This window comes from Sinohyriopsis cumingii, chromosome 2 (assembly GCF_028554795.1).
Source record: "Sinohyriopsis cumingii isolate HCF-2022 chromosome 2, ASM2855479v2, whole genome shotgun sequence".
NCBI classification, from domain to species: domain Eukaryota; kingdom Metazoa; phylum Mollusca; class Bivalvia; order Unionida; family Unionidae; genus Sinohyriopsis; species Sinohyriopsis cumingii.
This window is the reverse complement of record NC_142962.1, coordinates 7,009,555-7,027,374: the sequence shown is the minus strand read 5'-3', so window position 1 is coordinate 7,027,374 and position 17,820 is coordinate 7,009,555. Positions and strand designations below refer to the sequence as shown.

At 34.4% G+C, this 17,820-nt stretch overlaps 1 protein-coding gene across 1 annotated transcript in view; it reads right to left on the bottom strand.

Moving 5' to 3' along the window:
* Nucleotides 1-6,021: 6,021 nt before the first annotated feature.
* The window catches only part of LOC149804290 (protein phosphatase 1 regulatory subunit 14C-like), an 88,864-nt gene continuing 77,065 nt past the window's right edge, over nucleotides 6,022-17,820 (bottom strand). The window contains exons 3-4 of the mRNA XM_089938539.1: nucleotides 17,460-17,501; nucleotides 6,022-16,869 (exon numbers count right to left, since the gene is read on the bottom strand). Of these exons, the coding sequence (XP_089794665.1) occupies nucleotides 16,828-16,869; nucleotides 17,460-17,501 (84 nt within the window). The 3' untranslated portion in view covers nucleotides 6,022-16,827. The remainder of the gene's footprint in view (nucleotides 16,870-17,459; nucleotides 17,502-17,820) is intronic.

Genomic DNA, 17,820 nt, shown 5'->3' with positions numbered 1-17,820 from the left:
TTAAATTTTGTCGAAGCAGTATAATTCGGCAAATGAGAGATCACCGATTATATATTTCTTCTTCTCTTAATTCAATGTCAAATGCCATTGTAATTTGCATATTAAGGATCTACGTTCTATTTCTGGTAGTATACTATCGGACGCAACCGGAAAAGGGGTTCGACTGGGTTTGTCTCTTTTATTCATTAAATGGAGCATCTCTTATCACTGTCCAGCAATAATCTGCAAGCATTGATGGGTTCCATTTGTCCTAATAGCGTTTCTCCATTGTTGCAACGTCCTGGTTATATCGCTCGCCGTGGTCGTCGCTCACTGCTCCGCATTTCGGTGAGAAAAAATATAAATGAGAGTGCAAAAAATGTATCTTTAAAAAACCAAGGCTATTGTTTGCCTTGATGAGGTTTTCCACCGACTCCCTATAGTTGACTACCTTGTTATTTCCGAGAAAACTTGTTGCCACTAACTGGAAGGCTTTCCATGCCGTCTTTTCCTTCCTATGCAGTGCATGGTCAAATGGATCATCTCGAAGAAGTTCACTAATCTGAGGAACAACAATTCACTTAACCTTGGAAATTTTCCACGGAGGTACTTGAAAGCTGCTAGTGTTTTGTCCATGGCCTTGACTAAGTTCTTCATCAGACCCAACTTGATGTACAAGGGTGGTAACAAAATCTTACTTGATTCAACAAGTGGTGGATGCTGAACACTTTTCCTCCCAGGCTCCAATGACTGTCGGAGTGGCCAATCTTTTGATATAGTAGGAATCTCTCGCACGACTATCCCATTTGCAGAGAAAACAACAGAACGTTGTGCATCCACTCTGCAGACCAAGCAAGAGAACTAGAACCTTCAAATCGCCACAAATCGTTCGAATAAAACAGTAACACAAGAAAGAGTGAAAACAAGCTTTGAAAAATACAATAATTTATTTCCATGGAAAAATTCTGTAAAAATGAAAAAATATGAACTTATGGGTTTTAAGAATCCAATTCAAAAATAATCCAAGAATAATCCACGAATAAAATTGTAGTAGTCCTAATAATAAAATGTTCTAATGATTTCAAGTTCGAGTCCCGACACAGAATCCAAAATGGAAGACCATGACGTATGCTGTGATATGTAGTGTTGAAGTCTACAGTTCCTTGTAGAAATAAGAAATATCACTCCGGTTTGGGAAATCGGAATAAATTTTTTTATATAAAACTGTCCTTTATCAAGAATTTCAAATAAGCACGTTTTTTCCAGGAAAAAATAAATTAATCCTTTTGAATCCAAGTAATCTGAAATAATTCCAAACAGCACAACATACAATTTCCAGCGTACGAACCCAACTGAGAATATGTCTCCAAAACAAAGGTTATATCGTTTTCTAGAACGCAAAAAGGGGGTCACGTGATCATATTCTAGAACCTCGTTGAAATTATTTGCTTGTTAGAAATCACGTACACCCAGTGTGGCCCTGACGCAAGCCAATCATTTTACTCTAAGAAATATTTTTTATTAAATTGTTTACGTCTTAAATCAGTAGTTCCATCATGACCTCGACAGCAACCAATCATTTAAAATAAAAATAGAACTTGTTTACGTGGTTTCTACTAATTTTGAATCAAGGTCAGGATCTAGATCAACACCTGGTATTTACTAAAACGAACAGCTACGGTCAAACTATTTTCTGGAAAAAGTATCATCTATAGTGAATAAATTTACATTACAATAGTTGGAATGAAAAATAAAAAAAAATTAAAATTGACAAACAGACAATTAAGTTGAAATAAAAATATATTAGATCAGATATAATTAAATCAAATATACATAACAACCTCAAAAATTGTTTCATGTTTTCATAGTTTTCCTTCATATGGACTGCATGACCAACTGGAATTGATGGCAAAACATTGCCATTATGCAGCAAAACAGACAGATTTAAAACTTGTCTTGGATGAATCAATGAACAAACTCCACTCATCTGGATCTTGAACGCTGTTGAGAGCTACCATCACGCCATCGATGTTGTTGCAGGCTACAAGAACACCTTCCATGAAGAAGAATGAGAGAAAATCCTTTTGGCGGTCACGGAACATGGAAATCCAAACATCACCTGCCAGGAGATTCCACTATTGCAGTCTGGAACCCAAGAGCTCTGCCTTACTCTTGGATAGTTTCAAATCCCTGACAAGGTCATTCAGTTCACTTTGTGCTATGAGGTGTGGTGCAGAGGAGGAGGATGGGAGAAAATACGGGTCATGTGACTTTGATTGTTCAGGACAAGAAGTTTCATCCTCTTCCTCATCTGACTCAAGTGAGAATGATTCTGGTGCATCAGGAACCGGCAATCCTTTTCCGTGGGGTACTGGGTGTTTAGCTGATAGAATGTTTGAATAATGCACAGTCCCCTTTTTCTTCTTTGATGCACCTTTCCCACCTGTAGGCACCATGCAGAAGTAACAATTGCTGATATGATCTGTGCCTCTCTCCAAATGATTGGCACTGCAAAAGGCATAGAGTTCCTTTTCGTGTTCAACCACTAGTGAAGATTTGTTGCACAAATGTTGCAGAATATGTGTGGAGCAAACCTCTTGTCCTGATCTCCAATTCTGCAGCCAAAATAAAGGTGATAGGCTTTCTTACCATAGTGATTATACTGCACTTTTGTGATGCAAAAAGTCACTTCACCACAAACAAAGCAGAAGTTATCTACATTTTTCACCCAAGTACGAGGCATCTCTGCTCACTTTGGCTAAACAGAAATGTGTCCCTTTGCAAAATCACTGACAAATACGAAAGTACAACACTGTATGATTTCTAGAGCTGATAGAGGGCAATTTGTTCAGTAGAATGATGTAAGCTTATGTATGATTGCATCATCCATGACTTCTAGGAAAAACATGATGCAATTAATATCATGTATGGCACAATTCCAGCTTCAGATTGCATCATCCATTGTTTTGCCTAAAAAGCAAGTACTGTCTAAACCCAGTCATACATTTTGAAACATTGTTAATGCTACGTTAAAAATCCAAATCATACACACACACACACACACACACACACACACACACAATAATATTATATGTTGTTCGAATCTAAAATCATAATACCATACACATCAAATGAAGTTTTTAAATCGGCAATGATTATATGTACTTTGGTCAGTTTAGACTCTTTAAAGAAATAAACTAGGAAGGCATTAATCCCGCTTTCTTTGGCAATATTTAAAGAGATCTTTCCCAAACCTATCATTATTTGCTGGGGAACAAAATGGCAATATTTAAAGAGGTCTTTCCCAAATCTATCATTATTTGCTGGGGGAAAAAATGTGTGAACAGACATATCCAATCTTTCCATTATTGGTAATAATCGAAATTTCAGTTTCATCTGAACAAATCTAACCTAACCAGTATATATTTTGCACTGTTAATTCCTTTCTTATTCAAAATCTTTCAATCTATTACAAGTCGTCTAGTTTGTCATACGTCACAGCTTTTAGTAAAATATCACCCCAACATCCTCCCCTTTAATATCTTCCTATTTGATGACAACCAGGTCTCGTGATACTACTCTGAATTAGACGATTTCATCAGGTATTAATTTCAAATTTGACATTAACTTTTTCGATTCTCTTGCAGCTATATTTATAGTGTGGCTTTACGATCCTGTACTAACATCTACTATGACTTTACAAAAGAAGAACTGAATTTACTGAAATGGTAGATTTAACATTTTCGGGGACTTCTACTGAGGATGTAGTTTGAATCATTTCAACATTACGCTCAGCAAGATTTGATATTTACGCAAAATTACTCATTGTGAAAAAACATTGAAAGTAAGGAAATTCTAAGTTTAAATTGTAAGGGATCAATCTGCTGGTTTATTATCATCTTGAGATAATTATTAAGTACTCGTGTGTTTTTATTCTTTTTAATTTAAAAAGCGTTTTACACATCCGTTGTGTAATTTCTGAAGTTGTTTTAATTACCTCTGACACTTTAAACTTTATTTAAAGTAGCAAAAGCCCACATATTCTCTCCAGCCTGTCAATCACCGGCGACACGATTTATCACTTACTTACCTTGTTGCCATTTTTGGGTTCCATAGTTTAAATCAACTGTAATATTACTTCTGAATGTTGCATTGGAACCAAAAGGGCTTGGAGTATTGTGTTACACCAGCAGTTTTACATGAATTGTTATCTGAAGCAATCTGCCAATCTTACGTCATTCTAACCAAAACTTTTAGGCAGCTCAATTTCACAGATCACACTAACGATCAATTAACAAGAGAAAAATGTATGCTCAATTTTACAACAAGAAAGTGGTAAATCTAAGTGTGTATGTAGGTTTCTGCAGCCATCAATTTAAAATTTAATGGCTCATTCTGAATACTCTAAGGTAATTAAAAAACATTTTCTAGTTAAATTAGGGTGTAAAGTAACAACGTAGTTTAATTAAAGAAAAGAGACTTCATTTGTACTAATGCTTTGCCATACTTGGTCATATTTTGTTCAATGGATTTTGAGGAGTTTAAAACTTTTATGTATTTAATAATGGCCACCAAATTTCATGGCAGATCCACGTCATTTGTACAAAATCGAAGATCTTTTCATACCAGGATGCGTTCAGTCAAATTTTTTCGAGCTCTCGAAACGTTCTTGAAGGTTTTTCAATTCTCTAGCGATAGCAGTCATCTTTAATACTGGATTGACACAGTTTGTACGCCATCAAAACGCACTTCTTGCCGGGATGCTGTCAAATTTTCTCAAATACCGTTTATACAGTTTTTAAAAGTTGTTTAGTAATATCATGTGAACAAATGTCATAGACATTTATACCAGAGTGCTTTGTCAAAATCTGGTTAAACTCTGTTCATGGGTTAGTTTTTTTTTAACAGAAGTCATCAGCTTGCTTGATTTGGGTTCGGTTCGGTTTTATGGCAAAAAAACACATTAAGGTTATTTAGTGCCAAGGCAACTGAAGCAAAATGCCTTGTCCACGACACACCAGTCCAGCACTGGCTGGTCCAATGGCTTACGAGGTGAAGCCCTTTACATGTTTTTGTATTCTTACTAATCTCTGCCACATTTTATGGCAGATAGGCACAGTTTTATGAATTTGAAAGTCCTTTATGCCTAAATGCTTTCTGTAAATTCTGGTCAAATTCTGCAAAGTGGGTTTTGAGAAGTTATTGCAAGGTATTTGCATCTTGGCAAAAGAAGCATATGTCAGCATCATTTGTACAAAATGAAGGATCTTCAATCTATCTGCTGTGGCAAAATTTGGTTTAAATTGGTCATGTAGACTCAAAACAAAATTGTACATGTTGATACATGGATTATGCCTATGCCAGACAAAGAAGCAAACAATAAGCTTACTTTTTACTTATGGCCACGTGAGCAAACAAGCGGCCTATGTGGACCTAACATACATTACTGAATCTAATGTCACTAAAGACACAAGTCTTCCAAGCATACATTATTTCTACATTCAAGGAATACTGGAATCGTGTCAAGAAACTGTGTCAAGCTTGAGAAGGTCTTATTGAAACAAAAATTCCCTTAAAGGGACCGACACTCAACTGTCTGAAAAGAATTATAGGATTAAGAGAAGTCTGTTTCTTTCAACCTTTTATTTTTTTATGAATGAATGTTGAATTAAATTCATCTCGGATTCTCTTGAGAAAATCCAACATGTACAAATCTGGTAACATTTGTTTTTGAGTTAACAAGTTTATAATACAAGCACAGTACCAAAAATTAGTTATGACCTTTGATCATGAGGCTCATATAAATTTAATCCTTAGATAATATTATGCTGGGAAAAAACATGTTACTAAATTGGCACCATTCAAGGTATTACTTAGATATATTCCAAAATTGAATTTGATGAAAATCTACTCATATTTGTTTGTGCCAGCATATTCACAAGCGGTCACAAATATAAACCAGCCAAGACCTTCAGCCTTGACATCAGTATCTGAGTGTTGACTACAAACTTGTTTATTAAGGCATAATTACATAAAAAAGACTGGTCAAAATTGATCTTTATTGGTACAAGTCACTCTTCTCAATAAAGTACAAAAATACATTGGTGGTTTGTGTAAAAAACACCTGCTCTAAAGTCCAATTTGAAAAATTTCTAATAGGTAAACCCTTAGTTTTCTGAGGAAAACAAAATTCTTCACTACATTCAAAATAATAGCTGTAAACCTTACTCGAAAAACAATCATTCTAAGTGGTAAATGTTTATACCTACCAGTAAATGACCTGAAACACTTGAAACAAGTTATTTTACCAACACAACATATACAATTACAATAAAACTGACAAGAACACAGATGCTACATATTTATAATAAAACAAGACAGATCAGAAACATTAAAATACAAACAGTAACACATCACTGAAAGACAAACAACAATATATGCATCTTGCAGATATACTATTTATTTTTTTAAAAACATAATAAGAATAAAATGTATATACATACATGATACATCATGGAATACTTACATATAGATATATATGCGAGGATACCAGAAACTAAAGTTTAAAAATAAATTAAAAAGCAAAACTGACTGACGATGACCACTCATCTAAAAGACACAAAACACATTTACACACAGACTCACTTACCACTCAACTAAAAGACACAAAGCACATTTACACAGACTCACTGACCACTCAACTGAAAGACACAAAGCACATTTACAGACTCACTGACCACTCAACTAAAGACACAAAGCGCATTTACACAGACTCACTGACCACTCAACTAAAAGACACAAAGCACATTTACACAGACTCACTGACCACTCAACTGAAAGACACAAAGCACATTTACACTCAACTAAAAGACACAAAGCACATTTATACACAGACTCACTGACCACTCAACTAAAAGACACAAAGCACATTTACACTCAGACTTTAACCAGGTTCAAAATCATCCTGCTGAATTCTATAAAGCCAAAGTTTTTTTCTTAACCAAACTGGCTGTTCCAAACTTTAGTGGATTCAAATTTAAAAGACAGCTTGCCATGCCATTACAATTAATATTATTCGTTGTAACCAAATTTTGGTTTCTGCAATTAATGTTGCATTGATAATATGTGACCAGATAATTAATGTTTTCCTGCAAAGTATTTTATATACTGCAGTTATCTGGCATCAAAGTATTTTATATACTGCAGTTATCTGGCATCAAACTATTTGATATACTGCAGTTATCTGGCATCTCAATATACTACATATTATGGAATTAAGAAAACCTTTTTAAAAGAGAATCATAACTTGTATTACAGTTATTGAGACCCAAGTTTAGTGCCATTTACTGATTTTTTTTCCATTTTCTAAGAATTTTTCTCCCTAAAGGAATGCCAAATAACGGGTCAATAATTAAAATCTGACTTGTAAAGTGTCTATACGTCATTCATTTATACAGTGTATTAGGGGACAAAAAAGGTCATTCATTTATAGTGTATTAGTGGACACTGACTTGTAAAGTGTCTATAGGTCATTCATTTATACAGTGTATTAGGGGACACTGACATGTAAAAAAGGTCATTCATTTATAGTGTATTAGTGGACACTGACTTGTAAAGCGTCTATAGGTCATTCATTTATACAGTGTATTAGGGGACACTGACATGTAAAGTGTCTATAGGTCATTCATTTATAGTGTATTAGTGGACACTGACTTGTAAAGTGTCTATTGGTCATTCATTTATACAGTGCATTAGTGGACAAAAAAGGTCATTCATTTATAGTGTATTAGTGGACACTGACTTGTAAAGTGTCTAGGTTATTCATTTATAGTGTATTAGTGGACACTGACTTGTAAAGCGTCTATAGGTCATTCATTTATAGTGTATTAGTGGACACTGACTTGTGAAGTGTCTATAGGTCATTCAGTTATAGTGTATTAGTCGACACTGACATGTAAAGTGTCTATAGGTCATTCATTTATACAGTGTATTAGTGGACAAAAAGCATTCATGCAAGACATTCAGTTGTTTTTATCCTTCCCTAAAGATACTAGATATTTGACTGAATTTTTTAAAGATGAAATGGATATATCTTATTTACATAATTGTAAATATTTTGTCAAGATTCACAAAATTTAAAATGTGCTTGTACAAATTCAGTTGAGGTGCACGACTCTTATAGGGTTTTGTACAAACTGGCTCTATATCAGGATTTGGCATCCAAAGGCACATATTCCAACAGCCAGACTCTGGCATCCTAAGGCATATATTCCAACAGCCAGACTCTGGCATCCTAAGGCATATATTCCAACAGCCAGACTCTGGCATCCTAAGGTACATATTCCAACAGCCAGACTATGGCATCCAAAGGCATATATTCCAACAGCCAGACTCTTTTGGAAAGGAATGTGGTACAAGTTGTAGTTTTGAATTGTATGTGCTAAAAAACCAATAATTAAATTAATGGGACGAATAACACTTGGCACATTAGCACCACTGAGTGCAGCAATTCTAAAAGGATGCTGATGTCTGGTCTTGATAGACAAATCTTAGGTATGTGATTGTGGTACAAATTTAGTTGAGCCAGAATTTACTCCAAGAAGTTTCTTAACTGTACACATGGTATTTCATAGTCTTTCATGGTGAAATTATACCAATGTTTGGTATCTTGCTGTCGTTTTATAAAACAGATTTGAGATTATTTTGATATTTATGTGTGAAAGTATAAAATGTTGTCTATAAAGATATTTAATATGTTTAGTTCCAATATTAAGACATGTGCTAATTAGAAGATTTAATTAGTTCTATATGAAGATCCAAAATTAACATTCACGTAGAAAGTAGCTTTCAAACAGCTTGACAAAGTTATGATCTGTGCAGCTCTCATTTATTTTTAATGACCAGGCTGTACAATAATCTGTCAAAAGTTTTCACAGGTCCATTAAGATTGCTCCTGCATTGGATCCATTGCACGTTGTCCCTTTAGTACTCCACCAATCTCTTTTCCATTGACATTTATCTTTCATGAAAGAAAAAAAAAGATATCCCCACCCAAACCATCACCAGTCCAAAAGAATGACTTGACAACTGTGGCACATTAAACCTGGGAATTAAGTATATTTGATTACAAATGTGCATGCATTATATTATGGTTTTATTCCAAGTCCAATTTAATTACATTTCTTAGATTTTTTTACTAAAACAAATTCCTGTATTGTAAGTGACTTTATTAACAACTGAGAATTTTCACAAAACTATCTCATTTCTTGAATAGATAGAAACTAATCTTTCAAAAGTCTTTCAAGAACTACCTGACATTATGACTCCCATGGCTGTCAGTTTGGTTGCCTTTCAATTGTACATTTTCCTCATTTCTGAACCCAATTTTCCCTGCACAATTTATCCCCACCCTATGGATATTGTAATATCCTCTGTTTGTTTCCACATTTCCTAAACTGCCAGAGTGGAAATTCATTACACTCTTAAGTTACATTGGCCTTTTTGTTCAACAAGGATGTCATTATTGGCTCCCATTCTAGGGGGTCCCTCAAGGGTGCAGACGTCAAATGTATCACAAATTTCAATTCAAAATCTTTTTTTTTTCTGATAACATTCTGTACAAGGGGTCATAGCAGAATGCTCATGTAATGGATTTTGCATCATGACACCTTGGTCACTCTCTTGAAGTGGGGTGAACAAGAGGTGGAAGTCAACAGATATAGTTTGCAATGGCAAGCCATTGAAATTACTCTCGTCATTTTCCAAAAGTTTTAGTTAAATACTGGGAATTGAAATACAACTACCATACACATTTATTTGACAGATTAGTGAAGAAATCTGTATTTTATCACTGATGATATGTCACAATACCAAACATGTCCAATGGATCAGTCGGCAAGTCTGTCATTATCACTCATTAGATCTGCCACTATGGCACCCTCATTTACCAGAATTTTGTCCAAGTCTGTGCTTTATCACTGATATCTCTCACTATACCAAACTTATTTACCTGATCAGTCAACAAGCCTCCACTTTACTGCTAATGATATGTCACCATGGCAACCTCATTTACCAGATTAATGCTCAAGTTACTATTTTTCACTAATGATATCTGTCACTATAACATCTAGGGCTGAAATAATACACCTATGATGCGTATTGATATGATTCATGATACACAGCCTGTGATACAATACATACTGATACACTTATGAACTAGATGGTCTTCCATCTTTGGAAGGTAGGTGGTGCCCTTTTATGTAGGTTCACAGACTGGCTTTATTTAGTTATCATATATTTATATGCAATTCTCATGAATGACAAAATAACAAAAATACTTTCAAAACAGACTACAAGTTGGTTGTCAGTGAGTTTTATTTATTTTTTTTATTTAAAGTTACAGCCATTTAATGGTGGCTCCATTTAACTCGTTTTAGCCACCAGACCCTCAATTTTACATGGCATGAATGCTTTGAAAACATTACCAATTCATCTTCAAAACAGAAGAAATAATGCAATTTCTTTGTTCGAAGAAAATCTCATCTAGAACAAATCTGAGCATGGGAATGAGGACAAATACCAACATTGAACTTCCTACAGATGCAAAAACTGCTGCAGCCACAGGTACTTGTATTTGTCAGTGAAGAAGGAAAACTACTGACAACACCCAGGCCTATTCTATAATTTTTTTAAAAATTTACACAAGGTGATAAACTTGAGAAGTTTGTATTCTGCTCCCTCACTGATTCTGTGCAAATTGTATTTATTCCACCAGCACATTCATTTACTGGTTAAATATCTCTGCATAAAAAGAGAATTCCAAATTTGTTAAATTTAAGGAGAGACTGAAATGGGGGGGGGGCAGAAAAGGAGAGGGAGGAGGAAATGGCCATAGTTCAATAGTTACCTGCACCTAACACATCATTATCTGTCTCTCTTTCTTCCTGCTCATTGTCTTAGAGCTATAGTGAAATCACAATCTTTAAAAGATGTCACCTCTAGCTGTATAAGCATTAATCTGTTAATTATTTCTATAACATTCTGTTCCTTATCTGTGTAGGATTATTGTTCTATGCTTCCTTCTGAAGGGGCATATACATTTGTCAGCTTGAATATATTGGAAACGGTTCTTTATGGCTGTTAAGTACAATCAGGGCCAGCGCTACCATATAGGCAAACTAGGCAGCCACATAGGGTGCTGATTTCAGGGGGCGCATTTAAAAAAAAAAAATTATTGTTTATAAATTTTGAAATTTATATTTTGGTGGGGGGGGGGGCGCCAGAATCTAACCTTGCCTAGGGTGCCAGATAGTCTGGCCGGGTCTGGCGCCAGCCCCGAGTACAATTTTCCAGAACTCATACATATTATCTTTTGGATACATCTGCTCCAAAATAAGGATTTTTCACCAACACAAACCGACTTTGTTGAATCAGTGGTTTACTGACTGGTATGTATGCCAGATTGCTTATTTGTTCCATAATGCTGTATTAGGGTTTAGTCCATGGATGCCATAGTCTGCATGTGCAGACAAAGGTAATGAAATAAATATGTCTAATTCTTAATTTTATCTTATTTATTCGGTTTATCTGATATGGATATATGGCACTATAGCACATGATCCACAGAGCTATACTGATTGATAAAAAAATGAAAAATGTATTCAACTTTCAAACTGTCTGCATTTTAATTAGGTTCAGTACTCTGTCCTTTCTACATTTAATTTCAAAATACCGCAGAAAGGGAGATTGACTGTCATACCATCTACTTTTGTCCACTCATCATGTACATCTGACTTGCATTTAATATAATTTTGGACTCAAAATCACTAACTTGTATCTCCATTAACACTTTCCCAGCTCCAATAATCTGATATACTTCATAACTTTAAAAAATATTATCTTCATCAGTATTATCAGCCAGTATTTGCTAAACAAAATCATAATCCAAAGATGAACCATGCCAGAAATCAGACACTTTGGGTTCATTAGGTAGCCCACATTTTAAACAAACATTTGTAAAACTTTCTTGATGGGAGATTCAGGCTATGACATAATGCTTGTTCCAGGGCACAATGTGCCAATAAAATTTAGTTTAATAACCATTCATGTCATGCTTGAAGAACTAAGAACTAAGATGTGTCAACAGTTGCCTACCCAAAAAACAGGTGTTGTGACAAGAATGGTTAAATAAAAATTCTTTCAACTAATTTGCAGGAATTCGCGCTCATCACTGTTTTCCAAGTGCAGGAATTAGTACAAATTTTGCACGATTCACACAATCACACACCCTGACAGCATCTCTGTTTAAGTATTTTATATATCTATTAATGATTTTTGCGCAAGGTTTCTCTGTTGCTTTTCCAATACTTCCTGTTTGTCATGGAGGGAATAAGCTACATGAATTTCTGATCAGTGCTTATTGTTTAACCTGGACTGGAACAAGCAATAACCACCAATGAGAGTTCAATATATTTCATTGTGTGACACACCAGTAGTATAACTGTGAAACTGACCTAAGTAGACAAGATACAATTCAACATAGAAACTTTGCGCTACAGTGGTTATTTAATGAGTGAAGTAGTTCAATATACATCTGGAACATGTCTGGAATGTATCCTATATGCTGAACATGCTTCTGGATAATTAACATGAAAAAGGTGTGTGTGTGCAGATTATGAACCATGACACTTTGTGTTAATTTGTACACGGCGAGCAGGTTTTCTCATTTTTGCTAATAAAAATGAGTGCCTGTGACTGCAAATGCTGAAACTAATAAGACTTATTCATGACTCCGAAGACAAAAAACTTGCATATAGTAAGTATCATTTTGTATTGATTCTCCATCTCTTGTATCGACATGTGTAATATTATAGTAAAAGAACTGATGCATCAATATATCGATGAATCGTTTCACTCCTAACAGCATCCTTGTTAGTTATTAATATTTCAATCATCAAATGCTTTGAAATCAATAAGTTTGCTGATTAACCCTCCCACAAGCTTTAGAAAAATGATCAAATGGAAACAAATAGTATTGCTTACTCAAACATTTAATAATAATATCATGTTAGTTTAAATTTTTGTTGTATGTCACAAGATGAGCTACAGTAGCTTGGTTTGTTGAGCATTTGGACATATAATCCATGTGTTGCAGATTTGATTCCTGTCCAGGACAGTTGAGGTTGGCTGCCTTAGTGCGTCCTTGGGAAGGGTACTCATGTCTCATTTCCCTGGTATGTTATAGACCCAAAGCCAACAAAAACAAAAACCTACATTGCAAGTTTGAAGTTTCCATAGTGATTTAAACAGTCTGAATAATGAAGGTCATGACATCTAATATTAGTAATAAATATATATCAATAACCTTTCAACAAAAAAGGAAAGGACATATATATAATTAAGTCTTTTTATATACTGCAATTATTGTTGAAAAAGAAAACATTTAGACTGTGGACACAATAACTGTGGATTTATTTTTAACAAGATTAAAAACTTTGATCACAGTCGTTGCTCAATGACCTTGACAAGACCTCACCAAATTGCGCGAGATGTGACAGCCACACCTACTCATCTGCATATATTTCCTTTTTGGAATTTTTTAAATACTTTATATGAGAATGACTTTCACCTAATGGCAGAAAGATGAGATGACAGTGAATTGATAACAATTTGAATTTTAACTTGTTATGGTACCAAATCCCCATATATCTATACATAATGTTTCCAACAAAGTCTGGCATGTTAATAGTTAGTATTTATTAGAAATTGTCCAAATGGTCAGATGACAAATGTTGATACTCCTTTTATACAGAAGAAACACTCGTACACCATTCTGACCACAAAAAGCGGTTAGAGACAGAAGTGAAGTTTCACAAGACATTTGATGATTAAATGCTATTAATATCATTGACTAGGTAACTACAAAGCATGTAATAAAAATGAATGTGGCAAATATCTTCAAAAACTTAAATTCAAACTGACACTGGTTATGTATAATGTAATTCACATATGCTGTCATAAATTCCACATGCCTATTAAAGAAAAGACACACTAAAACCATCTTCACTTGCCAAAGTTTTCATAAATTAACCTATCCACACCCTGCTGCACCAATCAGATATTTCGGTGCTTTGTCCAGGCGACATCTATTGGAGCTCATGAGTTACCTCCCTTAGTATGTAATGCCAACTAATACTGGGTAAATGTTATGCACTTTACATCAGCTGAAAATGGTGAGGAATTGACTTCAGAAGGATACTTTGCATGTTTAACATTGAAAGCATGACTACATACCAGGCATAATACTATGTAAAGGATGTATTTGACTGGCAGTACTTATTTATTAGTCCATTCCAGTTTTAAGAGCAGTGTTCAAATTTGAACAACTTGATTTTGATTGCTGCTGCATGCAATGAAATTAGCATTCTCAAAGAATGAAGTATCTGATCAATCCACCAATGTGTGGATAGGTGTGGAACATATTGGAACCTTTGCTAGCAAGATGTACTAAAAGTATGTATAAATCAAATCCGTTTTGGCTTGGGTATACAAAAAACTCAGGCCTTAATAGTTTTAGTAAGCACTCATTCTTACAAATTATCAACCATTAAATAAAACCAAAGCTAATTAGAAAGGACACTAAATCTGCTTATTGCTTAATTAATTAATTAGAAAGGACACTAAATCTGCTTATTGCTTAATTAATTAATACTTTTCCTGAGATAACTTTCCATAAATATTTCTTAGCATCTGGAATTGTAATTGATCATTCTGTCATTGCTCTCCAAGTAGGTAAAAATTCAAAAATGCTATCGGTATTCAAATCCTATATGAAGCACATATTTAAGTTTTAAACTCGCATACCATATCTACTCACTTGTAAGTTGAGTCCAACTGCAAACTGCACAAACCCAGACCTGCCATTACATAATATGCTGGCAGATCTAGGTCTCTGCAGTTTGTCAGGAGTAATCAGTCGAGCAAACAACATATACTCTATTCTGCAGGTACATTATGCTATGATACATCAGGGTCTATGCTGTTTGCAGTTTGACACAACCTATAAGTTAATATATATGGTATGCATTATTGCATACTAAATATACCTACCAACAAGTCTGATCCAACTGCAAACTGCTTAGCGCCAGATCTGCTAACATAATGCACTGGCAGATCTGGGTCAATGCAGTTAGTCAGGAATAAGCACTAGAAGAAATAACATTGACCCTGATTAGCTGATGCATTATGTGATGTCTGCAGTTGGACCTGTCTTATGAGCAAGTATATAGAGTAATCGTATAACACTTAAACAGTCTCTCACCTTACCAAACAAAAAATATATTACATGCCATTTCATTCCAATACATTTGAACACTTTACACACAGCAATAGCTGTACATTGAATTGATTACTTTTCAAAACACTGTACATGGACAAATGAGTATGGTAGCAACAGAGTACCTGAACAACCTTTTAACCATTTATCTCAGCCTCAAAACTGATGAACCCAAGTGACCCAACTTAAGTGAAATGCATATTCCCTCTCCTCTATAATACATTATTAACTTTAATTCGTACAGTTACGCATCAAGAGACATGTCCCATAAATCCTTAGCATGAAGATATGGAGGAAACAAACAAGAAGGCTGCACAACTCAATCTACAGGGTTCCTGCAGACTTATTCAATGACTTCTCCCCAACTCTTCCTGGGCCATTTCACAAAACTCAAGGACTGCAATATCAATTTATTGACTGTAACTGTGTCATGTTCAAAGCAAGTTTTATAAATCAGTGTTCAGTGCTCTGAAAAAATCAGCAGTTATCAAATTTTTTTAACTCCATCATCAACATTTCCATGGCTTTTACAAAACGTTGCCAGGTTTTGAGAAATTCTTGGACTTTTCAAGGTTCTTGAAATTTCATTTTTAAATTCCAAAATGTTTCCAGCATTCCAGGACCCACAGGAACCCAGATATAAGGAAGGACTGTTAACTTTAGACATTTAATTGAACATGAATTTTAGAACATGGTTCTACAGATTATACTTTCGTATATATCTGCAAAAATATACAAGGCCTTTTGAATGGAAGGTTTCAAGGTATTCTGAATGGAAGGTTTCAGGGAACTATCGTTTAAGTTTGACTCAAGCTAATAAGCATGATAAGACTTGAAAAGGTTTTATGAAAAGTGGTAACCACTTAACGAAATGTGAGAAACATTCTGCACATTTCCACTAGTGATCAGATGCATCACATCTAAGACATCACACAGAAAATATTGCAAAGGATTTTACTGGTAACTCTCCATTCTTGACTGACACCATCATATTTGGCATTTTAGCCAGCACAAATCATCAAAACAATATTAAAATGAACCTACTCCCATGTTATTCAGCACCAAAGCCTTCAAAAGTCTTAATGCAAGAAAAAGGTTTAGACCTTGACATTTCTGGGTATAATTCTCATTTTATTTTAATTTCTTGCCACTTGCTAGCTGTACAGTTACTCCTCAAAAGTTATCCCCTTTGATACATTTCCATTATATTGTACCAAAGTTGCTCTTAAGGAAATGATAACTGAAATCTTTATTTAAGTAATACAGATCACAGGTACACATGAGTATATACAATAACAGCAATACAGCTAGTGAGTAAGAAAGAAATAAGTGAATGCTTTTATCTGTAGAGAAAACATAATCGAGTTAGGGCCTCTTATTGCCATGTACTGCAATCTCACTGCTGTAATCCTTAGAATCTTCTGCCACTTTTCAGTTAAAAGATAATCCAAAGTACACTGGTAACTGACAATAAACTAATGTATCCCTGTATCCATCATTACTTATTTAGTGTCTTATAATGTCTTTGCCTTCTGGAACAGTTCATCAATAAATTTCTGCAACAGAAGGAAAAGGAATTAAATTTATTAATGCGCATAACATAAACCTAAAATATGAAATTTAAAATCATATGCCTTCTGATTACTCATAAATACATGAATATTTATAAAATAAAAAGGTTTATTTTTTTTAAATGGGCCATGGAACACTATATTCCTTCTGATTACTCATAAATACATGAATATTTATAAAATAAAAAGGTTTATTTTCTTAAAATGGAACACTATATTCTGTAAACCATGCCAGGATTCAACTGCATGACCATTAGAGAAAATATATGGCTGCGCACACTGAAGCCACCAATGGAAAAAAACTGATACCTAAGTCTACTGATAAGCTGGTGCAAAAAAAACAGATAGGACAAAATAATAAAGAATTGCCATGATAGAGAATGGTACTGAATTAGTGACAGGTGCCAATGAATCAACGCACATATTGGTAACACCTGTACAAACTAATCACTAACATCCATAATTATACAAAATTGTAACTTCAATTTATACATTCTGAATTATGCAAGTTATTTTCTTCATTGAAAACTAGACCTTGCTACATAGCTCTATATTGACAATGTTTTAATACTTACATCTATCACTGCCTGAGGTTGCGGTGCTTCAGCTAGACACTCCTGAAATTAAAGTAGAACCATGATGAGCATCTCATTGACATGATTCAATACAAAGTTGAACCAATTATGTATAAACAATGTCGAGAAAACATTTACTTTCCTTAATCAGCAGTTTTTAAAGATTTTCATTAAAATATGAAGTCACTATGTATGTCACTAATACTTGATTTATCAATGCATTTATAAAATGTACCTAATTATAATATTCTCTCTTTATAAGGCCCTTTATTATAACACATTTTCTACTATAAGGCAGTTAAGGTCATGGGTCCCATTTCATTAGGTTGACGTGAAAGTTTATCATGTATCTTATCATAAA